This window comes from Anopheles gambiae, chromosome X (genome assembly GCF_943734735.2).
Source record: "Anopheles gambiae chromosome X, idAnoGambNW_F1_1, whole genome shotgun sequence".
Classification (NCBI taxonomy): Eukaryota; Metazoa; Arthropoda; class Insecta; order Diptera; family Culicidae; genus Anopheles; species Anopheles gambiae.
This window is the reverse complement of record NC_064600.1, coordinates 8785752-8799290: the sequence shown is the minus strand read 5'-3', so window position 1 is coordinate 8799290 and position 13539 is coordinate 8785752. Positions and strand designations below refer to the sequence as shown.

General features: G+C 49.9%; 1 protein-coding gene across 4 annotated transcripts in view; it reads right to left on the bottom strand.

The window, feature by feature from the left end:
* LOC11175581 (uncharacterized) overlaps positions 1-13539 on the bottom strand; it is a 33086-nt gene that overhangs the window by 4521 nt on the left and 15026 nt on the right. For 2 of the 4 annotated variants that reach the window (XM_061647255.1, XM_061647207.1), the window contains exons 5-8: positions 12680-12737; positions 11456-11625; positions 11070-11381; positions 63-362 (exon numbers count right to left, since the gene is read on the bottom strand). In XM_061647255.1, the coding sequence (XP_061503239.1) occupies positions 63-362; positions 11070-11381; positions 11456-11625; positions 12680-12737 (840 nt within the window). Of the gene's footprint in view, positions 1-62; positions 363-11069; positions 11382-11455; positions 11626-12679; positions 13255-13539 lie in introns of all 4 variants that reach the window. The other 2 variants (XM_061647128.1, XM_061647071.1) reach the window with 1 other exon arrangement.

The window sequence follows — 13539 nt, the reverse complement described above, 5'->3', positions numbered from 1 at the left end:
GGGGGGGGGGGGAAAGTCACAACAATTAGGTGCACGTTTGGGTGCGATTCGCCGGTACTTACCTTCTGGTCGATGATGCGCTCACCGCTGTCCACCTGGTCGTAGCCGCCGTCCGGCTCCGGCAGCGCGTCGTCGACCAGCTCCTCGTGCTGGCGCGTCTGCTCCTTCTCCGTCACGAGCGTACCGTCCGGTTTGGCGAGCTGCCGGATGTCGGTGTCCTCGCTGTCGATGACCTTCCGCGTGCTGACCGACTGCTGCACCAGCTGGGGCCCGGTCGGCTGCTGCAGCTCGGTGCGCGCCTTCTCCGACAGCAGCAGCTCCCGTATGTCGTCGACGCCGCTGTTGATCGCCCGCAGGTACGCCTGCGGGAAGCGGAAGAAGAGGGATTAGTATCCCAACAGCAAAAAAAAAAAAAACAGACACACAGTAAAAAGCCTTCCATTCCAGCTTTTGCTGTGGTCAAGGCACTGGTCCAGGTGACATCTGCGTTCCTGCGTTGGCTTACGCCCAATAGCGTCGCCAGCGGTTGTGTTGGCGGTTATGGCGTGGTAGCGAACAGCCGGTGTGAATGACTGCAGGAATTTATAAAAGTGCAAACAGAGTGCCCTCGCTGCCTGCTCCCCCTGCTTTAGTGCTCTCGCTCTCTCTCTCTCTCGCTACACCCACGCTGCGACTGGCGAAGAACAAAGAGCTGACCTGTCGTCAATCGGCCGTTGTGTGTGTGTGTGTGCACCACACACTTGCCCAGTGTTAACGATGCGAGCGTTAACGAAGCCGTCCTTTGCAGTAAACCCAACAAGAGAAAGAGCGCCGTGGGGGGGGGGGGGGGGGCTTGTAAGCAAACAGGCAGCATTCTAGCACTACAGTGCTTGATGATCGAAGTGGGACGCTTTGATTTGGCTTTGATTACTAGTTTCTTTTGCATCACCATGAACAGACATTAGCAATTTCGGGAAAAAAAATGTTCCAAATGGAAGAAGAAGAAAATGTATTCCAAAAAGTGGTTTTAGAGGGTTTTTCCAGGGGTTCTCATAGGAGTGGGACACTTCCTTGACTCTTTCTTATGGGAAGTGAACTTCATATGATGGAAATTGGACTCTATGGCACCCTTTGTTCCGAAAGGCTCTTAGGAAATTCCTGTTAGATTTGTCCAACAAGGGTGCTATAGAGTATGAAAGAGCCAATAAAGTGTCCCACAGCTATGATAACTCCTGGAAAACCCTGTATCCGCAACAGATGCTTTTGTTCGTCGACTTGCAAAATGCACGTTTACGTAATTCGTCAATTCGCTTGTTTTCGACGTCTTTGAGGTATTTGATCTGCATATGGCAGGTAGCAAACTTGCAGCAAGTACATTTCATGTTTTAACTCACTTACAAACCTGTTCATCAAAAACCGATTTAAATCTCATAGCTATTTTACACCTATTTACTCACTTATAAATGAGTTTCAGTGGAAATAACCGCAACGCATAACCGTTTTAGAAGGGGTTTAAAAATGGTTGAAAAAGAAGTGACTTTGGGGGCTATGGGGCTAGACGGTCACCAGGATAAAATACAAGAATTTCTTGGATATTTTGAAATGTTTACTTGTGTGCCACTAGTGAATGCCTTTTTCAGATTGGTTTTTGGATTAAATTGGATTTTTCAGAGAAAAAAAAACCTTCCTATGCCAGCCACACTTGGAAAAGCTCCTTTTTTAGCGATCAGGAGAATTTGTTCTACAAAAAACCCTTCACTCCAAACAGCTGAAAACCTGTTCGCCACTTCAAAGATTGCAATTGGCAGCTTGGTGATTAATTTGCTCAAACATTTTAATTTGCAGCTAGCGTTTGGCGGCTTGTTTGTTGCGTCGCTAAAATTCACTTAGGCAGAACAGATCACAAGCACTTGTCGCGCTGTTTGATGGGGACAAGTCACCCCAAGCAAAACGGTGGAACAAAAACACTCATACGTAGGCCACTGAATAGGGCTGTTTGGAGGTTTTTTTTCCAATAGAAATCTTCTAAATCGTTTCAAAATTGATTTCTAAATAAAAATGGAGCTTAAAAAGCTCTCGATCGCCAAATGAGTACTATAGAGCAACTCATAAGGAATTCCCGGCTATCTTGAATTAATTGAACTAATATATAATTGTTATAATCAGCAAAATCAATCCTAACGGTCACTTGAATCGCTAAAATATCTTTTTCATACATTCTTCTTGTCTGCAGCAGGTCGGAGGACTAAGTTCACATTCAATTGATTGCATCTTGACTTCGCGGTAGTTAGATTATTTGCTCACTTCGTAACCTCATTCCACAGTCCGAGAATGAACGAAGAGCACCAAGCGGTTGATGGTCGCTGTTATGCAGCGCACCCAATAAAAATTTCCATTTTTCTCTCGGATCATTGAAATTATACCAATAAAGCTTCCACGATGCTTAAAGGCAAACTTCTATATAGTTGCTTCTTCCTGGGTACTGCACATAGATCAGAGCCAAGAGCCCAGATCCCTTAGTCTGTGTGTGTGTGTGTGTGTGTGTGTGTGTGTGTGTGTGTGTTAGCTGGCATGTCGATTGGAGATGGATTAGCTGCAAACCGACTGCGGCACGAAAAAAGCGAAAGCCGCAACGTAATTCGTGATGAGCGTCACCAGTACCACCACCTACAACAGCAGCCGGTGGAACTCATTGCCCCAGAGCTTAATGGTTCTTTGTGCGCCGCTCAGGTGTAACTTTGTCTGCCGTGGTGTGCCATCAATATCGGCGACCCAACAGCAAGCGGCAGCACTGCTTGGTCTTTCTCTCTCTCTCTCTCTCTCTCATCTCTCTGTGTGACAGCCTCCAGAGGTCAGCCATCTTTGCTTGCGCTATCGATAACTGTACATAATTTATTTGCACTCGCCCGGGTGTACACAGCGATACTGTTCTCTTTTTCTCTCTCCCTCTCTCCTTCTCTCTGTCTGGTTCTCTTTTGTATCGGGACATGAATGATTGTCAGGATCTGCTGTCCGTTGTCAGTTTTTCTCTTAGAGCAAACCTGTTCTCGGGGCTCGCTGCTCGATGAGGAAACCTGCACAACCCTTGCAAAGGTCTCTGCTGTTCGCTTGTAGGTGGCACGAGAGTGTCTACTCTGGGGAGGTTGGAGAGGAACGTTAGCTGAACAAATAGCGCAAAGAAGAAGGGTCGAACAATCCCGACCGATCAAGCCGGCCCAGCAAGGCAACGGAGGAAGCTTAATTCGCGGAACGAGTTTCCCCCAAGCGCTACTACGCTACCCACTTCCTGGCGAATTCTGCCAGGCCCAGCGGTCTCGTCACTCGTCTCATCAATCATATTGATTTGCTGGCGAGACGAACAGGGAGGATGCAGGGAGGATGTAGCTGTGTAAGTATGGTTTGCAAGCCAACGCACACCAGCCAGATAGATGGCGCGTTTGGCTGAATATTCGAATATCCGAAGCTATTTCATGGTACGATGCAGAGTATGTGAGAGCAGAAGGCCTGTCAGTTGGTTGCCTTCGGTCCATTTCGATCAATCAGGCCTTTGGAGCTTGCAAGACTCTACAGAGCATCGAATTGGAGATATTGCGAGCAAAATATGGAAATCTTGAAATTTCTTGACCGGTACTACAAACCAAAATATCGAGGAGAGAGGATCCTTCAAATGGGCAGGCATAAAAAAAAAACCAGAATAGGTTGGAATTGATGCCAGTAACCCGAACCTACAATGGGTATGCTAATTATGTTTCATCAAGCACACGAATCTAGCCCACATGCGCATCTCTCTCTCTCTCTCAACACTCCGCCCGTTTTGGCTATCAAAGCCCCAATATCCAACCGCTTAAAGCGAGCGCGATAACGCAAGATACCCGGCAACATCCTCCAATGCACGACGCAGCCATTGACCTATTTTTATGCCCTCGCCTAGAGCCGCAATTGGTACAACTGGTTGGTGTTGTGGGGCGAGGGGATGTAGAGTCTGACGAAAAGGTCGAAGAAGAAAGATCGATCGAAAAACGGTGCACAGTGGCAGCTGAGACGAAACAACGGCCACAACAAAAACGGGTTCCAAGCGTGTTCCCTGACGCGTGTTCCAGCGTCCGAGACGTCCGAGCAGCAACTGTAACCTACGGTTCGCCAATCACCCAGTCGTCCTTATCTCTTGGGTGTTGGGACCGTTGCTCAACCGAGCCAAGCTAGCTCACACGCCGCCAGAAGGATGATGCCATCGATCCAAGGCCTTTAAAATCCCGGTAATCCCAAAGATCCGAACGTGTAACAATCTCCCCAGGAGAAACATGCCATGGAACGATCCCGAGCGGTTACTTAAAACTTCGTTCGTGACTGTTTTGCCAGACTTCGTGTGCCCTGGCCAGGCCGGGGGTGTTCGTGTCTAATGGGACCTGCTGCTTTTGCGGGCCGCTTCTTCCGAGCAAGATGGGAGATGTTGGCCTTTTGCCCAACGGCGGTGGAATTGGGAGTTGGTGACGTTTTGTTGTTGTTTCTCTTCTTGCTCTCGCTCTCTGCCCATCATCTGGCAGCGTGGCTCTTGGTGACCCCATCTTCGCCCGGCCGTTACGTAATTCGAGAGCGCACCCAGAGATCTTCAAACTACCCGTCGATTGTGTCGATTGCATCATCGGACACTCATCCGAATTCTGGCGAACGATCTCTGCCGTGTGAACTGGCCATTTGGAAGCCAGTGTCACGCTCACACCTTTGGAGGACCTACTGCCTGCTGCTACTTATGCCGTCGCAGTGTCCAGGCTATACCACCCCGATGTACCCACTCCAGAAATTGGAGCTCCAAGTAGCAGACAGAGCGACCTAACCCTGATGCTGGCTGATGCCTTGCGCATGGGGGAATGACGGCAGAGCACACGGCATCGGGCTCCGAAAAGAAAGAAAACCTGTTCTTGACCGTTCGTCTGGAGCCGCTGCAGGCCTCGAGCTGCATGCAGATCTTCGGCGAGCCTTGTTCGCTCCCCTCGTTTGCCAAAAAGGTTGCCAACGGTCTTTGCAGTAAAAAATATATGTATATATATCAGGGGGTTTACCTCACAGCCATCGCCAAATAACCGATCACCGGGGTGTTGGTCCCTTCACTTTGCGTTCGCCTTCGATGGCTCGTTTTTTTTTTCTTCAGCTACTTCGTGCTGCTAAGGCTTGCAAATACGCCAATGGCCCGTCCGTCCTTGAGCTAGTCCCAGTAGCAGCCCCACGCCCAGTAGGGCCACCCCACACTCACACATACATACGCTTCGAGTGTCGAGGTAGGTTCAACTTTCATTACGAACGGGACCGTACAGACACAAGCAGCGTTCAATAATTTACGCCTAAAATTAACCAATATTCAGCTAGCGAACGCTAGCGGGAGGGGCAAAACAGCAAGAAGATGTGCTCTCTTCCATCGGTTTCTCCATCCCGTTCTGTTTGGACCATCTCGTGGAGTTCACCGTTCCGGGGCAGTAATTTCTGATGATCCGCAGGCACAATTTGGGGTGCATCCTCCGCTCTGGCGGCTCAGGCAAATTTGCAGGATGCTGAGGCAAAGGCCAACCGTGAAGGGTAAAATTAGGAGAACGGGTTCTGGGCATTTCTTCCCCATCCTCAACGCCTCAGCTGAAGGATCGCTCACCTGGAGGGAAAGCCACCGAACCTGCCGAGCGAAAAGACCCCAAATCTTCCACTGTTCCGCTAGGGTGACGACGGCGACGACCTTTTTGCACTGAACGGGAGCATCTCCTCGAGACGGGAAGGTGTCTCGATGTTGACTTCCTTTTTATTTTCTTGTCTCAGTTTGGTTTGGTTTGGCGCACAAAACCCGCCCCTAATCGGTCCCCGTCAAACTTCGGTGCCTGCGCCTTCTCCAGCATTAGCGCCACGGTTCGCCGTCACACGCGGCTGGACGGCATTTAGTCGCGCACCGCAAGGTCAAAACCGTGTCACACACTGCGATGCGGCCGAAAAAAAACGCGGTCGCTTGCCGTGCTCTCGCGAACGAAGCGAGCCAAAAAAAAAAAAATTTCCAAATGCGGAAGTTCGAACTTCCAACCGCCGCAACCCATTAACCTGCCATTATGACGTCCAACGGCTGTACCGCGTTGCCTGTACCGGTATCGAAAACGGTAGCGAGCGTGCGAGGTGGAGAAAGGAGGAAATGTGGTTAAGTCGACCGAGGAAAAAGGGGGAGGAGGGGGGGGGGGGGCTAGGCTAGGAGTTGATGATTGCCGCGCTAGATTCCAACCAGTGTCTGTGCGTGTGCTTCGTAGCGTAGTAGCCGAAAACAAAACAAACCCCACCAGGCACTCAAGCTGCAATGCAACGTGCTGTCCCTCTTTTTGCCGGTACGGTTGTGAGCGAGGGAACTGGGCCCGGCCCCAAAAAATCCACCTGTTGGCCAAATCAACCGGTAGCTGATAACGGGAAGAATATCGATAGTTTGCGGCGCCAATTAATGGCGTGAGGGTGCAATTTCCCGATGGTTGGTCTGTGGGAACTTCACTTGCTGTAGCAGAGGGTCTTTCATTCGAGCCAGAGCAGCCTTATGATATTCCAGCATGAGATTTTGTTTTCTGTTGGAGTTCCTATAGAAGTTCAACAAGCGCTATTATGACCTTTCCAGCAGAGGTTCCCCAAGAGGATCTCAGGATTCTGAAGGAGATTTGCTCAAGACGTTCCAGACATATATCCGATACCGATCATCATCAGAATTTGAAGATCTTCACAGATGTTGGAATTCCAGCGACCTTATAAAGCTTTGGCAAAACGACCAAGAATTGCCTAGATCTTAATATCTCTACAATAACGTTTTGTTTCCCCCTGGAACTCACAGGATCACTTGACGACGTTCGGGTTCGGCGCTGCGCGCTGCTTCTTGCTCGATGTCACCTTCGGGTTGATTGTTACTAGACGGCTCAGGTCCGACATGGGACGTCCCAGCACACACTGCTTGCTGTTTACTTGCCGCCCTCCCGGGGTTGATAGTCAGGACACTGTCACCGTGCCGGTCAACGGCTTTCTTCACACAGCTTTCCAAAAACAACAGAACAAAATAAACACACACAAAACTATCCAGCAAAGAGCACACGCCGGGACATCACTGCAATCTTGCAATCAGCTTGTCGCCGTACACACAAATTCTTAGACCCAGACACTCACACCGACACTTTGATTGAGCAAATCCCGCCCGGTAGGAACGATACATAAAAAAGTTAAAAATAAAACAACAACCGCAGGACGCCGTAGCAGTCCGTGCGCTGCATTCCGGGCCCGAGCATCAAACCACACTGGCACGGCTGCACGAAACAAAGCCCAACCGTACCGTGGAGGCCCGTTGGCAGAGCCCAACCGTTCCGCGTGGCGGGGAAACGGAGCGGCGACGAGAAAGAAATGAGCAGTTGAGCAGCATTAGCAAACAGCAAGAGCAACGGCAAGAAACCCACATGCCAGATGCCTGCGAGGAGGCTTCTCGCGTCTGGTTTGGGTGCGCGCTCGCAGGCAGCCAGGTGCCAGGGCAGGTTGTTGAACGGGTTTTTAGGCTCTCACGCGCGGCCACAAAAAAAAAAAAACTCGGGCTCCTCTCTGGTTTGGAGCTCCCTGGGCGGCGGGGGATGCAAGGGAGCCGTCTGAGTGGCTTCGGGGACCGAGTTAGGCTCGCTGACGCAAGATTTTCTCGATTGGGGTTATTTATTTCGTGACTTTAGCAATTCGATTCTATCAGCCCAAGAAAAAACCCTCCCGAAAGTGTCTTGCACTGGGTCTTCTGCTGCTCTCCTCCGACTAGCTCCTCAAAGTGGTTCAGAGTTGAGCAAGACATCGAGAGAGAGAGAGAGAGAGCTAGGGAGAGAGAGAAAGAATAAAGGGGCACGAGGTGTGCGGAGTCGTACCGACACTCGGGAGACTACATAATAGACATTGCTGCTGCACGCGCAAATAGCGATAAAGACGAGACGAGAGACGAATGTGAATTTGAAGACGGTAGAGACCTCGTCTGTATTTGTGTGTGTGTGTGTGTGTGTGTTTATATTGATATAGTAGCAGAAGAGAGCGAAAGAGAGGGAACCCGGGAAGCAGCAGCTACTTTGCATGACCTCCTCCTCCCCGTAATACGCGGGACGCTGCAAGACAGACATTCTTGATGATGCTCGGCACGAACTCGCCACAAAGCAAAAAGGTGGAAAATCGATGGCAGAGCTCTCCCCTCCCTCTTTGATCTCCTCTCAGAAGTGATGGAAGCAAAACATTGCCGGGAGCGAGTTTTGTTATGTTTGCTGTGCACTGTGTGCGTGTGTGTGAGTGTGCGCACACGTCTTGAGTAATAAAGGCGCAAACATAATGGAAACTGTTCCACCTCAGATCAATCAGAGGCTGCGACGAGTCTAAGGCGGCTCAAAGGTAATAAACAGTGACGCTTTCATAAGGGGATGCTTTTTTCTTTTCTTTTCTTTTATGTCGTTTGCGCATGTGCGTGTGTGTGTGTGCAGAGCTTTGGCAGCGCTATTTTGGGGTTGCCACTGCACAGGCACCTGTGTGCGGTTTGAGGTGGTGGTGGCCTGAGAACACGGGACAAGCATACCCTCCCACCCGAAGCCCTTTTGCCGATGCCTGGTCGGCCCTTCGTCTTTGCTTTTTTTTTTCTTCTATTTTGCAAAACCGGTATGCGCCCTGCTGGAAAACCTGCCAGAAGTGCTCCAATCTAGTAGTGGCCGCCCGAACAATGAAAACATATCAGCAGAGAGGGTGAGAGAGAGAGAGAGAGAGACAGTGAGCGAGAATGTTTGCGCGAGAGCGATGGCGGGCTGCTGCTGCTCGGCGGACAGAGCGAAACCGGGTTCGTCGCCTGCAGTTGACCGGTGACTTTGCAAGGGCATTGAAGTCTTTCGCTTTGTCGCTTGCGGTTCGGATTTGGCTGTTCGGAGCAGTGGATGACAGGCACGGCAGGCGGGGTCAGGGTGCGGCCCGGAGCTAGCCAGGGAGCTAGATTGATCCCTTCCCCTGCTCTTCTGGGCAAGGAAGCGGGATGATGAGGGAGCAGCAGCGATCGGTTTTGCCTTTTCTATGGAAGCGGCTTTGTGCCGAGTTTTGACAGGGGTTTTCTGCTACACACTGAAGCCTGAACTCTAAGCTAGGAATATGAAATAGAAATCGTTTTACAAGCCATCTTTGAACCTTTCAGAGAAAAGTAACACCTCGACCATTCAAAATCATCAACGTAGGTCTAGGTATATTAAAAATAGCTTAACATTATTTCATTAAGTCTTCCTGCTTTCATTTGAATGTCTTGTATTACCTATTAAGACTTCCTGGAACTTGGTAATAAAGTCATGATATTGTTTGAGAAAGATTGCCAAATGTTGTCATTTGGCAGTTTTCTGCAGAAATCCGTGCCAAGCAATGTTGAAGCACTGTTGAAATACTTCATATTAATTTGAACTATATCAGCATGCCTCAATACAGGGTTTTCCAGGAGTTCTCATAGCTGTGGGACACTTTATAGACTCTTTGTTACATGAAATGATCTTATTGTAATTGGAATTGGACTCGCTAGCACCCTCGTTGGACAAATCCAATACGAATTTCCAAAAATGGTGCCATAGAGTTCAATTTCCAACGTATGAAGTTAACTTCCAACGGGAAAGAGTCTAGGAAGTGTCCCACAACTATGAGAACCCCTGGAAAACCCTGTAATACAAACAACATTGTTTACAAAAAAAAAACACACACATATTTGTTTAAAACACTCACAATTTACGCCAAAAGCTATTGCAGGGCTGTGCCGTAACAACCATGACATGAAAAGTGTGTTGGGAATTGCCTTTTTCTTCATCTATGTGTCATGTAAACTATGAATTTGAAACTAGGAAACATGTAGTCTTCAAGATGCGCAGTACCTGATATACGCACATTAAGAGATACGTTTTTTTCTGAGATTTGATAGTTATTTGAACAAGTTATACTATTTTTTCCAGAATCATATTTAATAATTGATGCTGGGGATAAAATCAACTTCCGCAACCAAAACTACACGAAAACCTCGCTTTTCGACTAACTCAGAAATTAGACAACCTCGATATCTCCTGTATAGTTTGTTCCGAGTTCCTTTCATCCAAGACTTTATATAAGACTTGTCAATAAGATCAATTGATCTTTACATTTCAAGCCTCATATCCAAGGACTTAAAACGTTCTTCAAAATACATCCATCAAACCCCCAAGAACATTTTAGTTCTACCAGACAATCTTATAAGCGTCTTCAGAACATCTTTACAGGTATTACAACTTTGAAGACTATCTAGTATCTTCAAACTATTCAAACTAAACTATGTTAGCTTAGCACACTCATTAAAAAAGCATTCTTTAGGTATGTTTCTTGGGGAAGGCTGTAGAGGAGCATCAAGAAGCGTGCGATATTATGTGTATCAATGTGTTGAGGTCTTCAATATTTAGGTATTTGTTTGTGAGTAGAGCTGTTAACCCTGCAATCTGGTATAAGTGAGTCTATCCGTGGTGCGCTTATCCCTGGAGAGAGACAGAGAGAGAGAGAGAGAGCCAGTAGAGCATATATCAATGGGCGGCCGTAGTAAACCGTTGCTCATCAATCAATCAAGCAGCGCCAAAGGTTGTAATTAGCCTTTCCTGCCTCGATTTCTTCGCACATTGATACCAATCGACACCTTCGAGACCGACGGTTGCTTTGGTTCTAACTCGATAACGTTCTGTTCGGTATTCAGGATCGAAAACATTGCAGCAGCGTTAAAGTATCGGAGCTGCCGAATTTGTTGACTACCAGCAAAGCATGTTAAAGCAGTGTGATGACATGGTACAAACATGGTGCGTCACCTTGGACGCCACCGTCGCCGCGCAGCAAATAGTTTCCAACCGGCCAGCCAAAACGGGCCACGTTCTAACCTTGCGCCTATAGAGCTAGTTGGGCCAATCATTTGCACCGCTTCCCGCATATGGTTTGGGCAATGCTAAGCAGCTGCTTGGTGCCCGGAAGTTAGACGCTAGCCATTTTAAAACCCTCCCCAACTTAAAATGCTTCCAAACCGAGCCGGAAGTTGGGGCGGAGTCGTGCATACTCACGTCGTCGCTAAAGTCGCCGAAATGTTTCTGCTCGGTCACCTCGGTCCGCTCCTTGGTTTCCTCCCGGGACACCACCACCTCCTCCTTGATGTTGCGCAGCAAACCGTCGGGAGGGCGCGCTACGCTGATGGCGGTGCCGCCGGTCGTCTTTGGTGCGATGCTGCTGCTGCTGCTGCCGCTGACTACATTATCGACCGCCGGGGACGCCGGTTGCTGGGGGTGGGGGCCGCCACTCAGCTCCCCGGTACCGGCCAGCCGGTTACCGGACGGCTCGCCCTCGCCCACCTCCGCCGGATCGCCCAGGGTACGGTGCTATGAAGCAATGGGAAAATAAAACCAAAGAATTGGTAATCCACCCGTTTTCGAGCCCGCGATCGCGTCCTTACCTCGGTTTGTACCGTTTCCTGTTTGTCGGTGTCCTCGGTCGTGTTGGTCGACACGATCGGGCCCGAATCTTCCACCACCTTGCCATCCTCGAACAGTAGCTGCCGCTTGACGCGCGTCTCGATCTGGCGCGTCGTCGTTAGCTCCGTCTTTCGCTTCTTAATGATTTCCTCTGCAGCCGGGTATGGCGCGGAATGTGGAAGGGAAGGAAGGGTTGAGGGGGGAGGGTAGGAGGAAGATAAGGACAAATGGTTGGTGAATAAAAACCAAATAAAATTAATAAAAAAAAACTAAATTAATTGGCAAAACACTCCTCGAGCAGCGAAGCATTGCGCCTAAATGTAGGCACACGCTAACACGCTACGACTAGTGGTGGGAGCGCGTAATCGGACCTTCCCGATTCCGATTCTGTGTTCGGAATCAATTCCGGAGCCAGTTCCGATGCTGAATTGGATTCCGATACCGGATTCGACTCCGAATCCAAATTCAATTCCGGATTTAGAATCGGCTCCGGTGTCTGAATCGTCCTGGGAATCACAATTTGCTCCGGAAACGGAATCAGAATTGACTCCAGAATTGGAATTAGCCCCGGAAGGAGAATCAGTTCTTAGTATAGGAGTTTCTGAAGCGAAATCAGTGCAGGAATCTCCATGAGAATAGATCGTTTACAAGAAAATTTGAATTCTTTGCAGCTATCAATACGTAGCATCATTAGACCCAAACGCCTATTCTTATGAAGATGCCAAAACTGACGATTTCGAAGCCGATTCCGATTCTGGAACCGATCCCGATTCCGAAACTAATTCTGGAGCCGATTCCGGAACCAATTCCGGAGCTGATTCCGGAACTAATCCAGGAGCCATTTCCGGAACTAATTCCGGAACCGATTCCGGAACCAATTCCGGAACTAATTCCGGGGCCGATTCCGGAACTTATTCCCGGAGCCGATTCCGGAATTAGTTCCGGAATCGATTCCGGAACTAATTCCGGAACCGATTCCGGAACTAATTCCGGAGCCGACTTCGATTCTGGAGCTGATTCCGAAGCCGATTCCGGAACCAATTTTGGAGCCGGTATTGGCTCCCAACCTACTATCCGGAATCGATTCCAGCAAACTTCGCAGCTAGTCGGCATCGATTCCGACGAAAAGCTACAGCTGTCCCATCACCAGTCACGACTGCGCCCGCCCGTATGCAATGCACACGCGGAACCGCCAGTGCACTCACCTTCACGGTTCACTGCCTCGACCTCGGCCTCGTCCGGCACCGCCGTCTTGACCTCCACCTGCGAAAAGTCGTCGGAAATGATTACTCGTGAGAGGTAGCGCAGCCCGTCCGCCGGACGGTGGTTGTTGTTCGCATCGAGCAGGTGCGGCGACGGTGGCCGCCGCTGGTCGCCATCCTCTTCCGGGCGGACCGGGCGGGCGCTCCGTCTGGTGCCGGGCTTGCGGCGCCCGTGCGCGGCACGGTGCGTCGCCGGTGGCGGCCGGTCCCGCGCCCGCCGCTGGTGGCCCGACTCAGCCGCTTTGGTCGGTGCCGGTGGTGCCGGCGGTGACGCCCATGGTTGCGTATGCTGGTGGCATGTTCCTGGCAGCACGATCAGTATTACCACCATTCGCACACTGCAGGGGCCGCCTCCCCCCTTTTCCAAGTGTCTAGGTGTTTAATGCGTCAGAGATCACAAACCAACACACACACACACACACAATTGCTTTGTCTATCACTCGCACTCGTTGGTGTTGCTTTTTTTTTTGGTATAAAAAAACACTTTCTTGCGTCTGTATTGGTGCGTCTAGCCTAACCTGCAACAGTCGCACGGGTAAGGATGAGCACAGGACTCGCCACATTCCATTGTGGGATTCTCTCTTTCTCTTTCTTTCTCTCTCTCTCTCTCTCTCTCTCTCTCTCTCTTTCTCTTTGTCTTTCTTCTGTTTCACCCAGTTGGTTGCTGGGCCACACAGGAACGATCGATAAGCACGGACAGGCGTAGATAAACTGACACCGCGCGGGTTCGCAGGCCTAACCAAGGGGAGCGCTGCTACCACGCTGCTCCGCTCCGGATGCCTCGGAGGTCACCGGTAGGAGGG